The 12954-nt window shown below is 50.9% G+C and overlaps 1 protein-coding gene across 1 annotated transcript in view; it reads left to right on the top strand.

Annotated features, from left to right (window-relative positions):
* The window catches only part of grip1 (glutamate receptor interacting protein 1), an 83917-nt gene that overhangs the window by 61780 nt on the left and 9183 nt on the right, over positions 1–12954 (top strand). The window contains 9 exon segments of the mRNA XM_049026828.1: positions 197–346; positions 4445–4631; positions 4918–5063; positions 5507–5587; positions 7397–7466; positions 7575–7720; positions 9119–9263; positions 10103–10242; positions 10525–10710. Of these exon segments, the coding sequence (XP_048882785.1) occupies positions 197–346; positions 4445–4631; positions 4918–5063; positions 5507–5587; positions 7397–7466; positions 7575–7720; positions 9119–9263; positions 10103–10242; positions 10525–10710 (1251 nt within the window).

Consider the following 12954-nt stretch of genomic DNA (forward strand, 5'->3'; position numbering starts at 1 on the left):
CGGATCACGCCAAATGGTGCTTTGGGCTTCGCAGCCTCTAGATGGGGCTGAATAGGAAGGAGGGAGGGAAGACTGTGGAATGGTGTGGATTTTATTGTAATAAGAGTGCAAGTTCCCCCCTAAAGGTCAGCCCTGGAGCCCCCAGAGCGCTGCCCTAATTCTGACCCTGTGCCCCCCTTGCTCTCTCCCTCCCCAGCACTGGGCTCCTCTTTTTCTCCTACCTCCATGAGCGCGTACAGCCTGAGTTCCCTCAACATTGGCACCCTGCCCCGCAACATGTACCCCACCAGCCCCCGCAGCACCATGATGAGGCGCAAACTCAAGAAGAAGGACTACAAGAGCTCCTGTGAGTCTATTGGCTGCTGCCGCGGCTGTTTCTCCAGCTTATTGGCTGCCTGGGGATGTCGTCATGCTCAGAAGACTTTTGATTGGCTGATGGAAGGTCCTTCAGACAGGGGTTTGCTGACCATTGCCATGAAGCTTTGGTACTGCTACAGTTTAGTGACAGCTGAGTTCAGTTTTAGATTTTGCTGCTTCTTGGGTCGGCTTGATTGTCAGGCTCCTGCACTGGGAGCTGTCACTCACATGTCCAGATGTTTCGTTAACACACACATATTAACTCACAGCGAGTTAATTTGCACTTGGGGGGTGAGGAAGGTGCCGTAGTCGGACCAGCACTTGCAGTTTGAGGTTTTTTTGCAGTGTTTCTCCGTCTTGTTCATATGTGGCCCTTCCACTGATGTTCAGCAGTCGTGCGTCTCTTAGGACATGGTGCCATTGCTATCGGTTAGCATTCGCTGCTCGTCCACAGTGCTACAGCCACCTAGGAAGAATTATATCTCTCATACCCTCGCAGTTGTTTTTTTGGGTGATATTTGGGAATGCTAAGTGAGTCTTTGGCGCCCTCTAGTGACCCACTGCTTGGACTATGCGTTCGCAGACAAGACTGTAAAAGAGGGGAGTTAAGAAGCCGCAGCCCTGCTGCCTTGGTCTGTGCTCCGTTACTAAAACCCACCATGGGGGATGGGACCCCCCCACCCCATATACAATAAAGGGGAGGGGACGGTCACCACCCCCCCATTACTGCGAAGGTAAGGAGACAGGACTGGCCCCCATAACCCCGATATCCTAAATGGGAGGGGACTGTAACCCACCATACCCTACATTGTCATGCAGTAATAATGGAGTAGAAGTGCATCTCATCATGCCTTGCTTTTTCCACTCCTGCTGGTTTGGGTCCCTGCTGTGACCCAGGTACCTGCACTGCACAGGAGCATGGGGTTCTGTCAGAGGAGGACACGGTGACATCACGTGCCAGGGGTTTAAAGGGACAGAGACAGCCTCGGTCCGCTGCAGTCCATGCGTATTTAATCACTGGAATTCAGTGTCAGTTACCGGCATCAGTCATTGTCCCCTATCCATCTTTCAAATGCTTATTCCAGTCAGGATTGGCGGGGGGGGGGGGGGTCTATCCGAGGCAGCATAGGCAACAAGGCTTGGTCCACCCTGGACAGGATGCCAGTCCATTACAAAGCACAGACACACAATCAAACACTCCGGACAATTTAGACACGGCAGTTAATTTAACTGCATGCCTTTGGCATCCGGGAGGAAACACACAGTGAGGATGCAGTGTTTGAACTGCCCCTCAGAGGACTGAGGCGACAGTCACGGAGCAGTCAATTTTTTTCATAATGACAAAACACACATAACCCAAGCCTTTTTGTCCTGATGCTGTAGTTCTTTGTGTAATTAAAGTCAAGCCTTGCCACACACAAGCAGGGCTCCTCAGAGAGCTTCCCCAGGGGTGATCTTATACGGCAAGTTTCCCCAGCTCCCTGATCACTCACAGGCTCCCTGATCACTCACAGGCTCCCTGATCACTCACAGGCTCCCTGATCGCTCGCAGGCTCCCTGATCACTCACAGGCTCCCTGATCGCTCGCAGGCTCCCTGATCACTCACAGGCTCCCTGATCGCTCGCAGACTGACTCCCCGATGGCTCGCAGACTGACTCCCCGATGGCTCGCAGACTGACTCCCCGATGGCTCGCAGACTGACTCCCCGATGGCTCGCAGGCAAGGCCATCACTCACTGGGAGCTATCACCATTCGTAAGGGAGAGACTGACACATACACCCCTGTCAAACTGCAGCCTGCAGCCCGGACAAGGGGGGAGGCCGCAGAATCACTTGTAAGGGAGTTTGGAGTGGCAGCTGTCGGAGTTATTTGATGAGGGGCCTCATGGGGGTGTATGGATGTCAGAAACGTCAGTGCGGCGATTGGGCAGGAGATGGTGCTGTTAGGGTTTCCACTGGCGTACGCGAGTCGACGCTGAACTGTAGCTCGGAAGGAATGAGCTTATAAATGTAAAAAGGCATAGATGTGACAGTATTCATCCGGAACATTCCAACACGGTTTGAAGTGCATCTTTTACTTGTAGGTATAGGGACAGGATCTTGCTGAATGTTTTATATGAGGGACCATTGGTTTCCGTAACCCCAGTGGCCGGTTTACTCCACTGACCATCAAAAACCTGATCGATGGAAGCTAAATCAGAAGGTGATTGACACAGTGCTATTATCCCAAACTCTGTGCCTTTTTAAAGCCTCAATCTTCTTCCTGTTTTGTCCAGCCCAGGTAGACCAGGGCTCTTACTTTGCACCCATTAGCGTTACTGTTAGGTGGAACATGGAGGCTAATCTGATCATCTTGTCCCTTCAGGAAGTGATGTCATGCCAAATAGAAGTAGAGCAGAAGGTGCCCCAGTGAGTCTCCGTCAGGCAGTGGTGACGCTGAGCTTCAGGTGCTCTCCTGGCTCAAAAGGTTTCCCCTTTTCCCCAGTCATCCCTATTTTTGATAGACGTTTCGCAGCTTGGGTGACACCAATGGGGTCCCCCTCATCTTTGTAGGACGTTACAGCCCGTCCCCGATGGAAGCTGAGTCACAACTGTTCACATGAATCATGGATAAAACCAGGCAGCGAGTCAGTCCTGCATGGGGGTGTCGTCATGGCTACAGGCAAGCTCCTCTGGCAAACGCAGAGGAAGTTTGCTCCGGGCTGAATGACCTTTACCAGCACAAGGCTTTAAAACAAAAGTAATAAGAATAAGCCCTCAGTCTGGAATAGCCAGATCTGCTCCTGGGGAAAGGTTTCAGGAGTCCGGGGGAACAGGAATGGAAACAAAATGGCTCCTTTTTGCATCAGTGTAGGGGGCCTGTCTAAACATGGGGGGTATGGAGGAGCCACATCTCGAATCAAGAAGGTGTCCTCATTGTGTATTAAAAAGAGTCTTGTATGAGAGCCACTTTGTCATACGCAAATCCAGGCTTCAGTGGGTGATGTTTTTAAAGCATCCCAGCTTAAATTTAACAGAAAACAGACCCTGCTGATGTGTGTTTATCTTGGGGGATTTCCTCCCACGCATTATAAATCTGAACGTGTCCCTGCTGGAGGGGGGCCTGAAACACCCCTAGGGCAAAGAGCAAATGCAGGTGCACCAGCCCCGTCACCTCAGACAGTGTCCCTCACACATGGGCGTCCTACGTGTGACACCCGGCTCGGGGAAAATGGCGAGGACAGGTCTGTGAGCCCCGTATCGCTCATTGGGAGCTCTGATGTGCCACTGTGAAGGGTGAGCTCCATGTTTCGTTACAGACATTGCTGAGAAACAGCACAGACCCAGTGGAGTCCAGGGTCAGTGACTCCTATTAGAACCAGCAGTATTACAGTGTCTTCAGAAACATCTTCCGGGTTATTTACTGTGGCAGTAATTTAGTTGGTGCCTGGCTCTAAACTTCAGGTTAGTAACAGAGGTGAAAGAATGTGTCTGCATTTAAACCAGCGGGTTCTGCTGAGCACTGAGCAGGTTCCCTGCAGTGACATCTCATCATGCAAAGCCCCAAGGCATTACAAGGCAGTGCTCAAAGTTTTGGGGAACAGTTATATTTTGTGGCTAGTTTTGAAAAAAAAAATCCGGTATTTTTGTTTTGAAATGTTTGTTTCAGATAGATATCTGACAGGAGAAAATTGTCACTTTGTCCTTATTTATCCCTTTCTTATCCCAGTAACTTGACCAGTTAAAAGCTTAAAGATGGTGTCCATACCAGCACTCAACTTTGGTCTAATGCTGCATCCATTAACAGTGGCTGATAACACTGAATGTCTGTCTGTCCGTCCTTTGCTGGTGGTGGGGCCTGTTCTCAGGCCTCTGTGAGTTTTCAGGACACGTTGAAAAGCTTTAGATTTGTTTTATATTAATTTCCGGAAAACTCTGCTCAAGATATGAAGCTAGATGCCTGTTTCCTGCTGACACCTGTGTCCCTCACCCTAGCCAAGGCACCGGCTCTCCAACTTTTCCTCAGTAACTTTGTGTCTCCCCCCCCCGTTACTGGTGCAGCTTGAAAGTAACCCCCCCCCCCCCCCATGTGCCCCTCCTCCCGCAGTATCCCTGGCCTCCAGCACGCTGGGTTTGGCCGGGCAGGTGGTCCACACCGAGACCACCGAGGTGATGCTGCTCAGCGAGTCCATCATGGGGTTTGGCATCCAGTTGCAGGGTGGTGTCTTCGCCACCGAGACCCTGACCTCGCCTCCGCTCATCGCTTACATTGACCCCGACAGCCCTGCCGAGAGGTTAGATTCCCTGATGTGTCCCTAGGGGGTGTAGCAGTGAGGGGCGTGTGCCTGTTGTCCCTTCAGATTCAGACATCATCTATGCACCCAGTGACACTAAGCCATTATCACCACCCATCTGTTGAGCCGAGTTTGGCATTTGATTGGACGGATTGGCCTGTAGAGGGACCATAATGGTGTGGCTTGTGAAGGGCATTCCAGTTCACCTTGAAACTTGGAACTACCCTTTTAGGTTTTTTCGGGATTTGAGTCTTTGTACGGTTGTCATGTTCTGTTTGCGGTGCAGGAGCGGAGTCCTGCAGATCGGCGACCGCATCCTGGCCATCAACGGCATCCCCACCGAGGATAGCACCCTGGAGGAAGCCAACCAGCTGCTGCGAGACTCCAGCATCACCAGCAAGGTCACCCTGGAGATCGAGTTCGACGTTGCAGGTAAGCACTGCAATACACTGCACACCGCTGCGTAAAGGCCTGTACTGCATGAACATAAAGACGACTTTAATGATGTGAACACAGACAGGGAGGATGATGACTGGCATTGTTCAAGTAAGATATTAATGGCAGCGCTTAACAGCCGAACGGCGTCCACAGGCATAAATCCAGATGGTTTATCTCCCTGGTATAAGTGCAGTACCTGGAAACAGTAGCTGCTGTCCTTGAGTGGACCTGTGTAACTGTGAGTGACATAAGGGAGCAGAACCCCCAGGATATGACAGGCAGTAGTAGTGGGTCACTGGAGGGCCCTCGTGTCCTTTCCTCTCCGTTAACTAGGTCTCCAAACTCCTACTGCCCTGTCTCAGTTTCCTGTGTCGTTTTCACTGACCATTTGACCTCATTCTGCCCTATTGAAACCCCACCCCCCCATGCATACACAGAGTCAGTCATCCCCAGCAGCGGAACCTTCCATGTGAAGCTCCCCAAGAAGGCCGGAGTGGAGCTGGGAATCACCATCAGCTGTGAGTGTCGTCGTCGTTCCCCACCCCCACCCCCAGAGCTGCTTTTATACACCAGCTATATTGCAGTTGGGTCATAAGCATTGAAACTGCAGGACGCTGAGGCATAAGAGCAGTAAATGTGAAGTAATAATAATAATAATAATAATAATAATAATAATTATGCTCCTATGCGTGGCACCTTTAATGAAGGAAAATGTCAAAGCACTTCCTGATAGAAGCAGAGTGTCTGCATGCGCCGGGGTGACTCTGAAAGGTGATTCTTCCGCACAGCACTCTTTCACGCCTCACCGATGTCACTCGCCATCTGCCGTCTCAGACTTGACGACGGTGCAACTGCTAACGTTTTCATTTACGGCTCGGACAATGAGATCAGGCCCCTTATTTCTTGCCCTGTCTGCTTGTTTGCTTGCCGTAGTTTGATTACAAAAATGGGGAGGCAGCATGTTCATCTGAGAGGAATGAGATCACTGTCTCCATACCGTGTGTCCCAGAACGGTGCTAAATGAATGAATGAACTTTCAGACATTTCCAGGGAATACTGGCCCTATTTTTTCATTTATTCTGAAAACAGCTTGTAGGAGGTGATAGTGTTACAGGGCTAGGGGGGCCGCTTAATCTGTGATTGGAGGGTCAGCTCATCCAGCCAGTTCAACCACCACCACTGTTTAGCACCGTCTGAATGATGTGACAGTAGCCATTCTGAGCCAGTACACTCACCGCACAGTAGCTATGGTGATGAAGGGGCAGGAGAGAATGTACCAATTAGATGTAGGGGATGATTAGGAGGCCAGATTTGATGGGGCCACAGCAGGCAATTTGCCCAGGGATCTTTTATGACATCAAAGTCAGGACCTCATCCGAAGGACGGCACCATATTTACAGCACGTTACTGCGCTGGGGCATTGGGATCCACACAGACCACAGGATGGGCTAACCTGTTGGCCACACCAAAACTTCTTCCAGCAGCAACCCAGCCTTCCTTGTTGGTATCTCATCCAAGTGCTGGCCAGGCCCAAACCTGCTTAGCCTCAAGTGGATCACCTGTAACTGTGGAGTGTGCACTGGTTTCACTCCATAGGAAGTCATTTCACACAGTAGTCGAGCCTCATTACCTATTGTGTCAAGGCTGCTTGCTCATTGGCTCATTACTGACCAGCCTCCCCATCGATGTACAGTCCCACCTTTGAACCATTAATGCAGGGACAGTGAGATGCAGAGCTCATGACGCCACGCCACAGTCACGCTGTAAAACCAACTGCCTCCCGGTATTCTTGTTGCAGCTCCGCTCTTTGAGGAACAGGAAGCGCCTGTCGGGCTCAGGGGCTCGCATCCAGGTTGGCGTCGTAGCTCTGTAACGCCTTGGTTCTGTTTTCTCAGTGTGCATAAGCGTCAGCTGCTGCCGACGAGCTGCTATGGAAACTGTTTCCGACTTGGGGAACGTGCCAGTCGGTCCGCTTCGCTTGTTTTCACGCTGCTCTGGCAGGATCGTGCCGGTTGTCGGCCGTCTGACGAGTATTTACCGAGGCCATATGGCCGTCAAGCCGGCACTTAAACACGCACGTCAGTCACAGGGGACAGGGCCTGACCTGGATTCTTCTGGGCGCACACATGGCAGCTGGCGATTTCCCCTGACGGGGCTAGGAACAGCCGGGGGGGGCTGGTTCAGATTATCGTCAGCCTGGTGTCTGCCAGACGCGCAGCCGTGGTCATGTGACCTGTGGGATGGGAGTGTGGCGCAGCTGCTTCAGTGAGGCTCCAGGGCTCTTACCCAAGTAACATCTCCTACCTCTGTGTCTGACTGTCTTTCAGCCCCATCCAGCCGGAAACCTGGGGATGCTCTCATCATCTCGGACATTAAGAAGGGCAGTGTAGCTCACAGGTAACCTGTCTGCCAGGGACGTGCTGGGAGTGCGACTGAGTGTGTGTGTGTGTGTGTGTGTGTGTGTCTTCCCATTTATCACACCCTGTCGCCCCCCCCCCCGGCCAGAACGGGCACCCTAGAGCTGGGCGACAAGCTGCTAGCGATTGACAACATCCGACTGGACAACTGCTCCATGGAGGACGCTGTGCAGATCCTGCAGCAGTGCGAGGAATTGGTGAAGCTCAAGATCCGCAAGGACGAAGACAACTCGGGTACGGAGCATGCACATTCACACTGGGGGGTACACACACATACCGGGGGGGGGGGGGGGAGGTACACACACACACAGATACACAGGAAGGAGTTTGTGTTTACACTCATCTTCATTCAAAGCCCAGCGATATGATTAGCATTTAATTGGCCCAATTATCTGCATTTCAGCCACCAGAAATGCAGCACTGAAGCATGTTGTTTTCTTAATAGACTGAGGAATAGATGCGGACTTCAAATATGCTGCCTTGTATTATGAGTGGCTTAAGTCATGCAGGCAGGAGCCACCGGCAGCCCGAAGCCTGTGGGTGTCCTCACAAGGGGTGGCAAGGGGTGTGAGGGCAGGAAGGCCACTAGTGGTCATGCTTGGCATCTCCAGGGGCCGTGCCGGCCAGGCACCCAGAGAAACCGACATTCAACACGGACAAGATACCTGGCTTTAAGGTCTAGAGCTGTGGCATAGTGACTAAAAGGGAACTAAATAGTGTTTGAGAATTATTATTGTTGTTGTTGTGTTGTTTTTGTTGTTTTATTTTATATGTATGATCAGAGGGCAGTTGGTCAGTAGAGTCAAGCTGCTTAGACTGGCCCAGATAATCCCTTTTGATTTGTTCTAATGATGCAAATTGCCCACAGCTGGGCTCATTCACGCAATAAATTTGATTTTAGCTGCATGTGGCCCCAAAAGAACAGTTTGTTGTCTGTTTTTTTTTCCCCCCAGCTGAGCAGCTACTCTCGGTGCATTATAGGAGCTCAGCCTTCTTGGCGTAACACTGTCCTGGCTTGTCAGAGATGGGTGTTGGGTCCATTTCCACGGTCTTCTCTTCCTGTCTTTGCTGATTGGTTCCTCGATGTCACAGGCAGTCGTTTGCTTCTCAGGAAATGAGTTACTGCCTCCTTAATCGCGCACTTTGTTCAGTTCAGCGACGGAAATCTCTGGATCTAATCCAATACCGGCTGGCAGGCTTTCCCCTGACAGGGATTCAGAGAGATTTATAATACTGTTAATTCATGCATGTGTGCAGGTCTCTCTGTTCTCCCATCTTCAGACCGGGTTTGTAGGAGAGCACTGCAGCCAACCTACATTCATGACCCAAACTGAAAAGACAAAATCCATGGTCCTGCAGGGTGTGTGATATGGTGGCTCTCTCCTTTGCAACACACAAACGTGCTTGTTCCTCTGGCTAAGGGCGTCTGCCAAATCCTGTAAATGTAAATTCCACATCAATGAAAGGATTAAATATCTCCACATCAAACTTCCCCTGGTAGTCATGATCAAATGGCCTATGAGAGCGTCTGAAGCGTGATTGGTGTGCCCGACGTGGACTGTGGTGACACATTGGCCCTGGTTGCCACAACAGCACTGTTTATGCCCCATGTCCGCTTCGGCCCGGCCGCAGACGAGCAGGAAAGCTCCGGTGCCATCATCTACACGGTGGAGCTGAAACGGTACGGAGGCCCTCTGGGCATCACCATCTCAGGCACCGAGGAGCCCTTCGACCCCATCATCATCTCCAGCCTGACCAAAGGCGGCCTGGCAGAGAGGTAGGCTCTCCTCCGGCTGCATCGCTGTCTTCCAGCCGCAGAGGCTCATGCTGTCCTCTGTGGGTCCTGCTGGGCTCTGGTCTAACTCCATCAAGTTCCTTTCCACTTTTGTGCCATTCATGCACATTGTGGGGCTTATGCTAATATGATTCTTTTTATTTATCTAGAAAAAATATTGTGTATATAATAGTCCTTCATCAGATCAATTTGTCCAGTGAGGCCGTTGACGGGTGGTGGTCAGGAAACAGTGGGGTGTTTGAGCGAACACCCAGTCCGTGTTTGAGCCCATGGCCGGCCTCGCTCACATCTGCCTGCCCCCTCTTTACCCGGCCTCATCCGCCCAGCTCCCATCCTTGCCTAGACTCACCCGACCCCTCTATATAATGCCACATTGGTCCCACTCCCTACTTACCGGCCTCACCCACCTCTCCTTGGCCCCTGCCCCCTCATTACCCAGCCTCTCCCTGCCCCTGGCCTAACCTGCCTCTGCCCACTCCCTGCCCCACATTACACCGTCTTGTCTGCCTCTGCCCATGCTCTACCCCTCATTACCCTATCTTGACCACCTCTGACCACGTCCTGCTCCTCATTACCTTACCTCTGGCCACACCCCACCCCTCATTACCCCGCCTCTGGCCATGCCCTGCCCCTCATTACCGCACCTCTGGCCACACCCCACCCCTCATTACCCCACCTCTGGCCACACCCCACCCCTCATTACCCCACCTCTGGCCACACCCCACCCCTCATTACCCCACCTCTGGCCACGCCCTGCCCCTCATTACCCCGCCTTTGCCCACTCCCTGCTTCTCATTTCCCTGCCTCGCTTACCTCTCCAGGACTGGTGCCATCCACATTGGCGACCGCATTCTGGCCATCAATAGCAACAGCCTGAAGGGGAAGCCACTGAGTGAGGCCATCCACCTACTACAGATGGCAGGGGAGTCGGTCACGCTCAAGATCAAGAAGCAGGGCGAGGGTGAGTCATTGGGGGGTGCTGTTCCCTGATCTGTATCACACAGCTGGACCTTTAGCCTTAATCGTTGAATGATTAGCCTTAATGAATTAGGAATGGTTCTTTAGCAGTACATGGGCTGGCTGGTTGTAGCCAGAGAACCTTTTAGTTATATTATATGTGTTGAAGTTGATGATTTTCTTTCCATTCAATTTGCCAATACTCCATATTTCTGTCCAAAGTTTAAATATGTTTAAATAGTTTAAATAGGTGAGGCCTTTCTCTCCCCCCCCCCACCCACGGCAGTGACAAGCCCGAAAAGGTCGCCAGTTTCGGGCCACCTGAGTGAACTCAACGACATGGAGGACGAGGCAGAGATGCTGCAGAAGCCTGGCAAGCTGTCGGACATCTACTCTACCACCATCCCCAGCGTGGACAGTGCCGTGGAGTCCTGGGACGGGTCGGCCATCGACGCGGCGCTCAGCAGCCAAGGTGAGGCTTTGCTGACACTATAGCACATGCGTATCCAGCACGGCAACAGTCACTCGCCACAGTGCTATTCTGTATTCACTATCTGCGCTTTTCCACTACCATCAAGAACTGAGCCGTACACGAGTCATACTGCAAGCTGCCGGTTTTCCATTGTAAATTATCCAAGTTGTACCCGAGCTGTACCTGCATTGACTTGGCCCTCCTTACTAGCCGGCCCAAAAGCCATGACTAAACGGACCTGGTTACGTCACCACTATTTCATTGGTCAAAATAGCAATAGATATTGGTGTTCTGGGCATGGATCATTCATGATTACTAGTATCTCATATCGTGATGTATTGATGCATTCCCGATAACCCAGAAGTTGACAGTTAACGACCGTCTGCTTAAAAAGTACTATAGAACAGCTGAATGTAATGGATTTCTGGTGCAAATTTACACAAGCGAATGCTAGTTCTACTAGTATTTGATGCTATCATAAGCTGGTGATTCTCTCAGACTTGCTAGCGGAAATTACCACACAGTAAAAAAATTATTATAATAATTGCACATAATCAGTCATGATGTACACTGTGTGAACAGTAAATAAGCGGCTCTTCAGTTTTATGTCACTGTTGTTCTCCAAGCTCGGCAGCACACCAAAGCCAGCTGGAACCGAGCTGTGACTAGTCTGTCTTCGTGGTACAGCTTGGTTCCTGAATGCCAGTGGAAAACCGCCGGAAGTAGAGACAGGCCCCAAATTCACTCTGCTCAGGTCTGGATTATGTTCGGATTTTGTGTCTACCTGTACAGTCCCCAAGGACACCCAGACGGTCCACATTTTTGCTCCCTCTCCACTCCCAGCATGCCTGAACAAATCAGTTGAATGATCAAGAACATCTGCTGCAGGTGTGCTGGGAGCTGGGAGGGAGCAAAAGTGTGGCCGGTCCCCCGAGGCCTGGGTTGAAGAACACTGATATAGACCCCTAGAGGGATTTTTAGCAAGCAAAAGTCAATCCAAACCTCCGACACCGAGGCTTGTTTAGTGTTCTGTGCGAAATGTCTGTAAATACTCTGTGATTCATTTTGACAGATTTAACATCATTGGTATTATTCTCTGTACAGTTACATACAGTGACACTTGCAGCAGGGAGATTAGTTGTCTAAACAGATTCTGACAAACTGTCGTGAGGAAAAAAATGACAACGGGCTTTGCGATTAATCACCATAATAATTGCACAGTGATGTCAGAAACGGGGCTGCTGTGAAAACATTGTAACCTTTTATTAATGAGAACAAACACGAGCCTCCCGTTCCTATATAAAGGCTGCAGAATATCTAGGCTAGATAAGAATTTGTTTTCGCGCGGCCTGACTGATACCCTGTTAATTAAAACACGAAGATGGAAGCGCCTGAAATCAGCCGTCAGAGGCAGAGCTGCCGAATGTGATATTAATCTGAGGGAAAACCAATCAAACACGGCATCTCTCATTAAAGCTGCGTCGCAGCTAATATCTTTGGGAGTGAAGCGGGGACTCGCGCGTCTGCAGGAGTTATTAATGCGAGAAGAACTTCAGGAAATCACTTGTTATCTGCGACCCGCATACATAATGCGCAATCTGCCAGCATTCAGGCCCAGTCGACCCACTGAATCACTCGCCGGCGCATGTGGCTTAACGCGTCTGCTCCCATCCGCAGCTCCGGCGGCGAGACGGCCCGCGGTGTGTTTGAGGGTTTGGAGTCCCTGGCTGGCATGCTGCGCTGGGCTGGATCGCTCCCAGAGTCAATCATGTCATCCTCAGTCGTCTCCCACTGTCAGGGGCTGATGAATCACGCCTGGCTTCCACTTTTCTCCTCGCTAGGGGGCCATTAGGGCCCTCTGGAGCAACGGCTTGGGGCTGGACCCCCCTCCAGCCCAGACAGCAGAGCTGAGCTGCACACTGGCCAGAACATGCAGCGCCAGTTCCAGCCCCCCTTTTTTTTATTATATATATATATATATATATATATATATATATATATATATATATATATATATATATATATATATATATATATGCATGCATGCACATGCATACATACACACACATAATATTAACAATCATTCGGTTTTCATCGGTCAGCAATGATACACACACATGCAGTGCACACTGGACAGTGACAAAATATGTTCTTCACTAAATCTGTGGTTCTGGCAAATGAAAAGGTAAAACCCTTCAGAGTGTGTGTCTGGTTACTGTCCCCTAACCCTACCCGTGTGAAGGC

This window comes from Brienomyrus brachyistius, chromosome 1, assembly GCF_023856365.1.
Source record: "Brienomyrus brachyistius isolate T26 chromosome 1, BBRACH_0.4, whole genome shotgun sequence".
NCBI lineage: Eukaryota > Metazoa > Chordata > Actinopteri > Osteoglossiformes > Mormyridae > Brienomyrus > Brienomyrus brachyistius.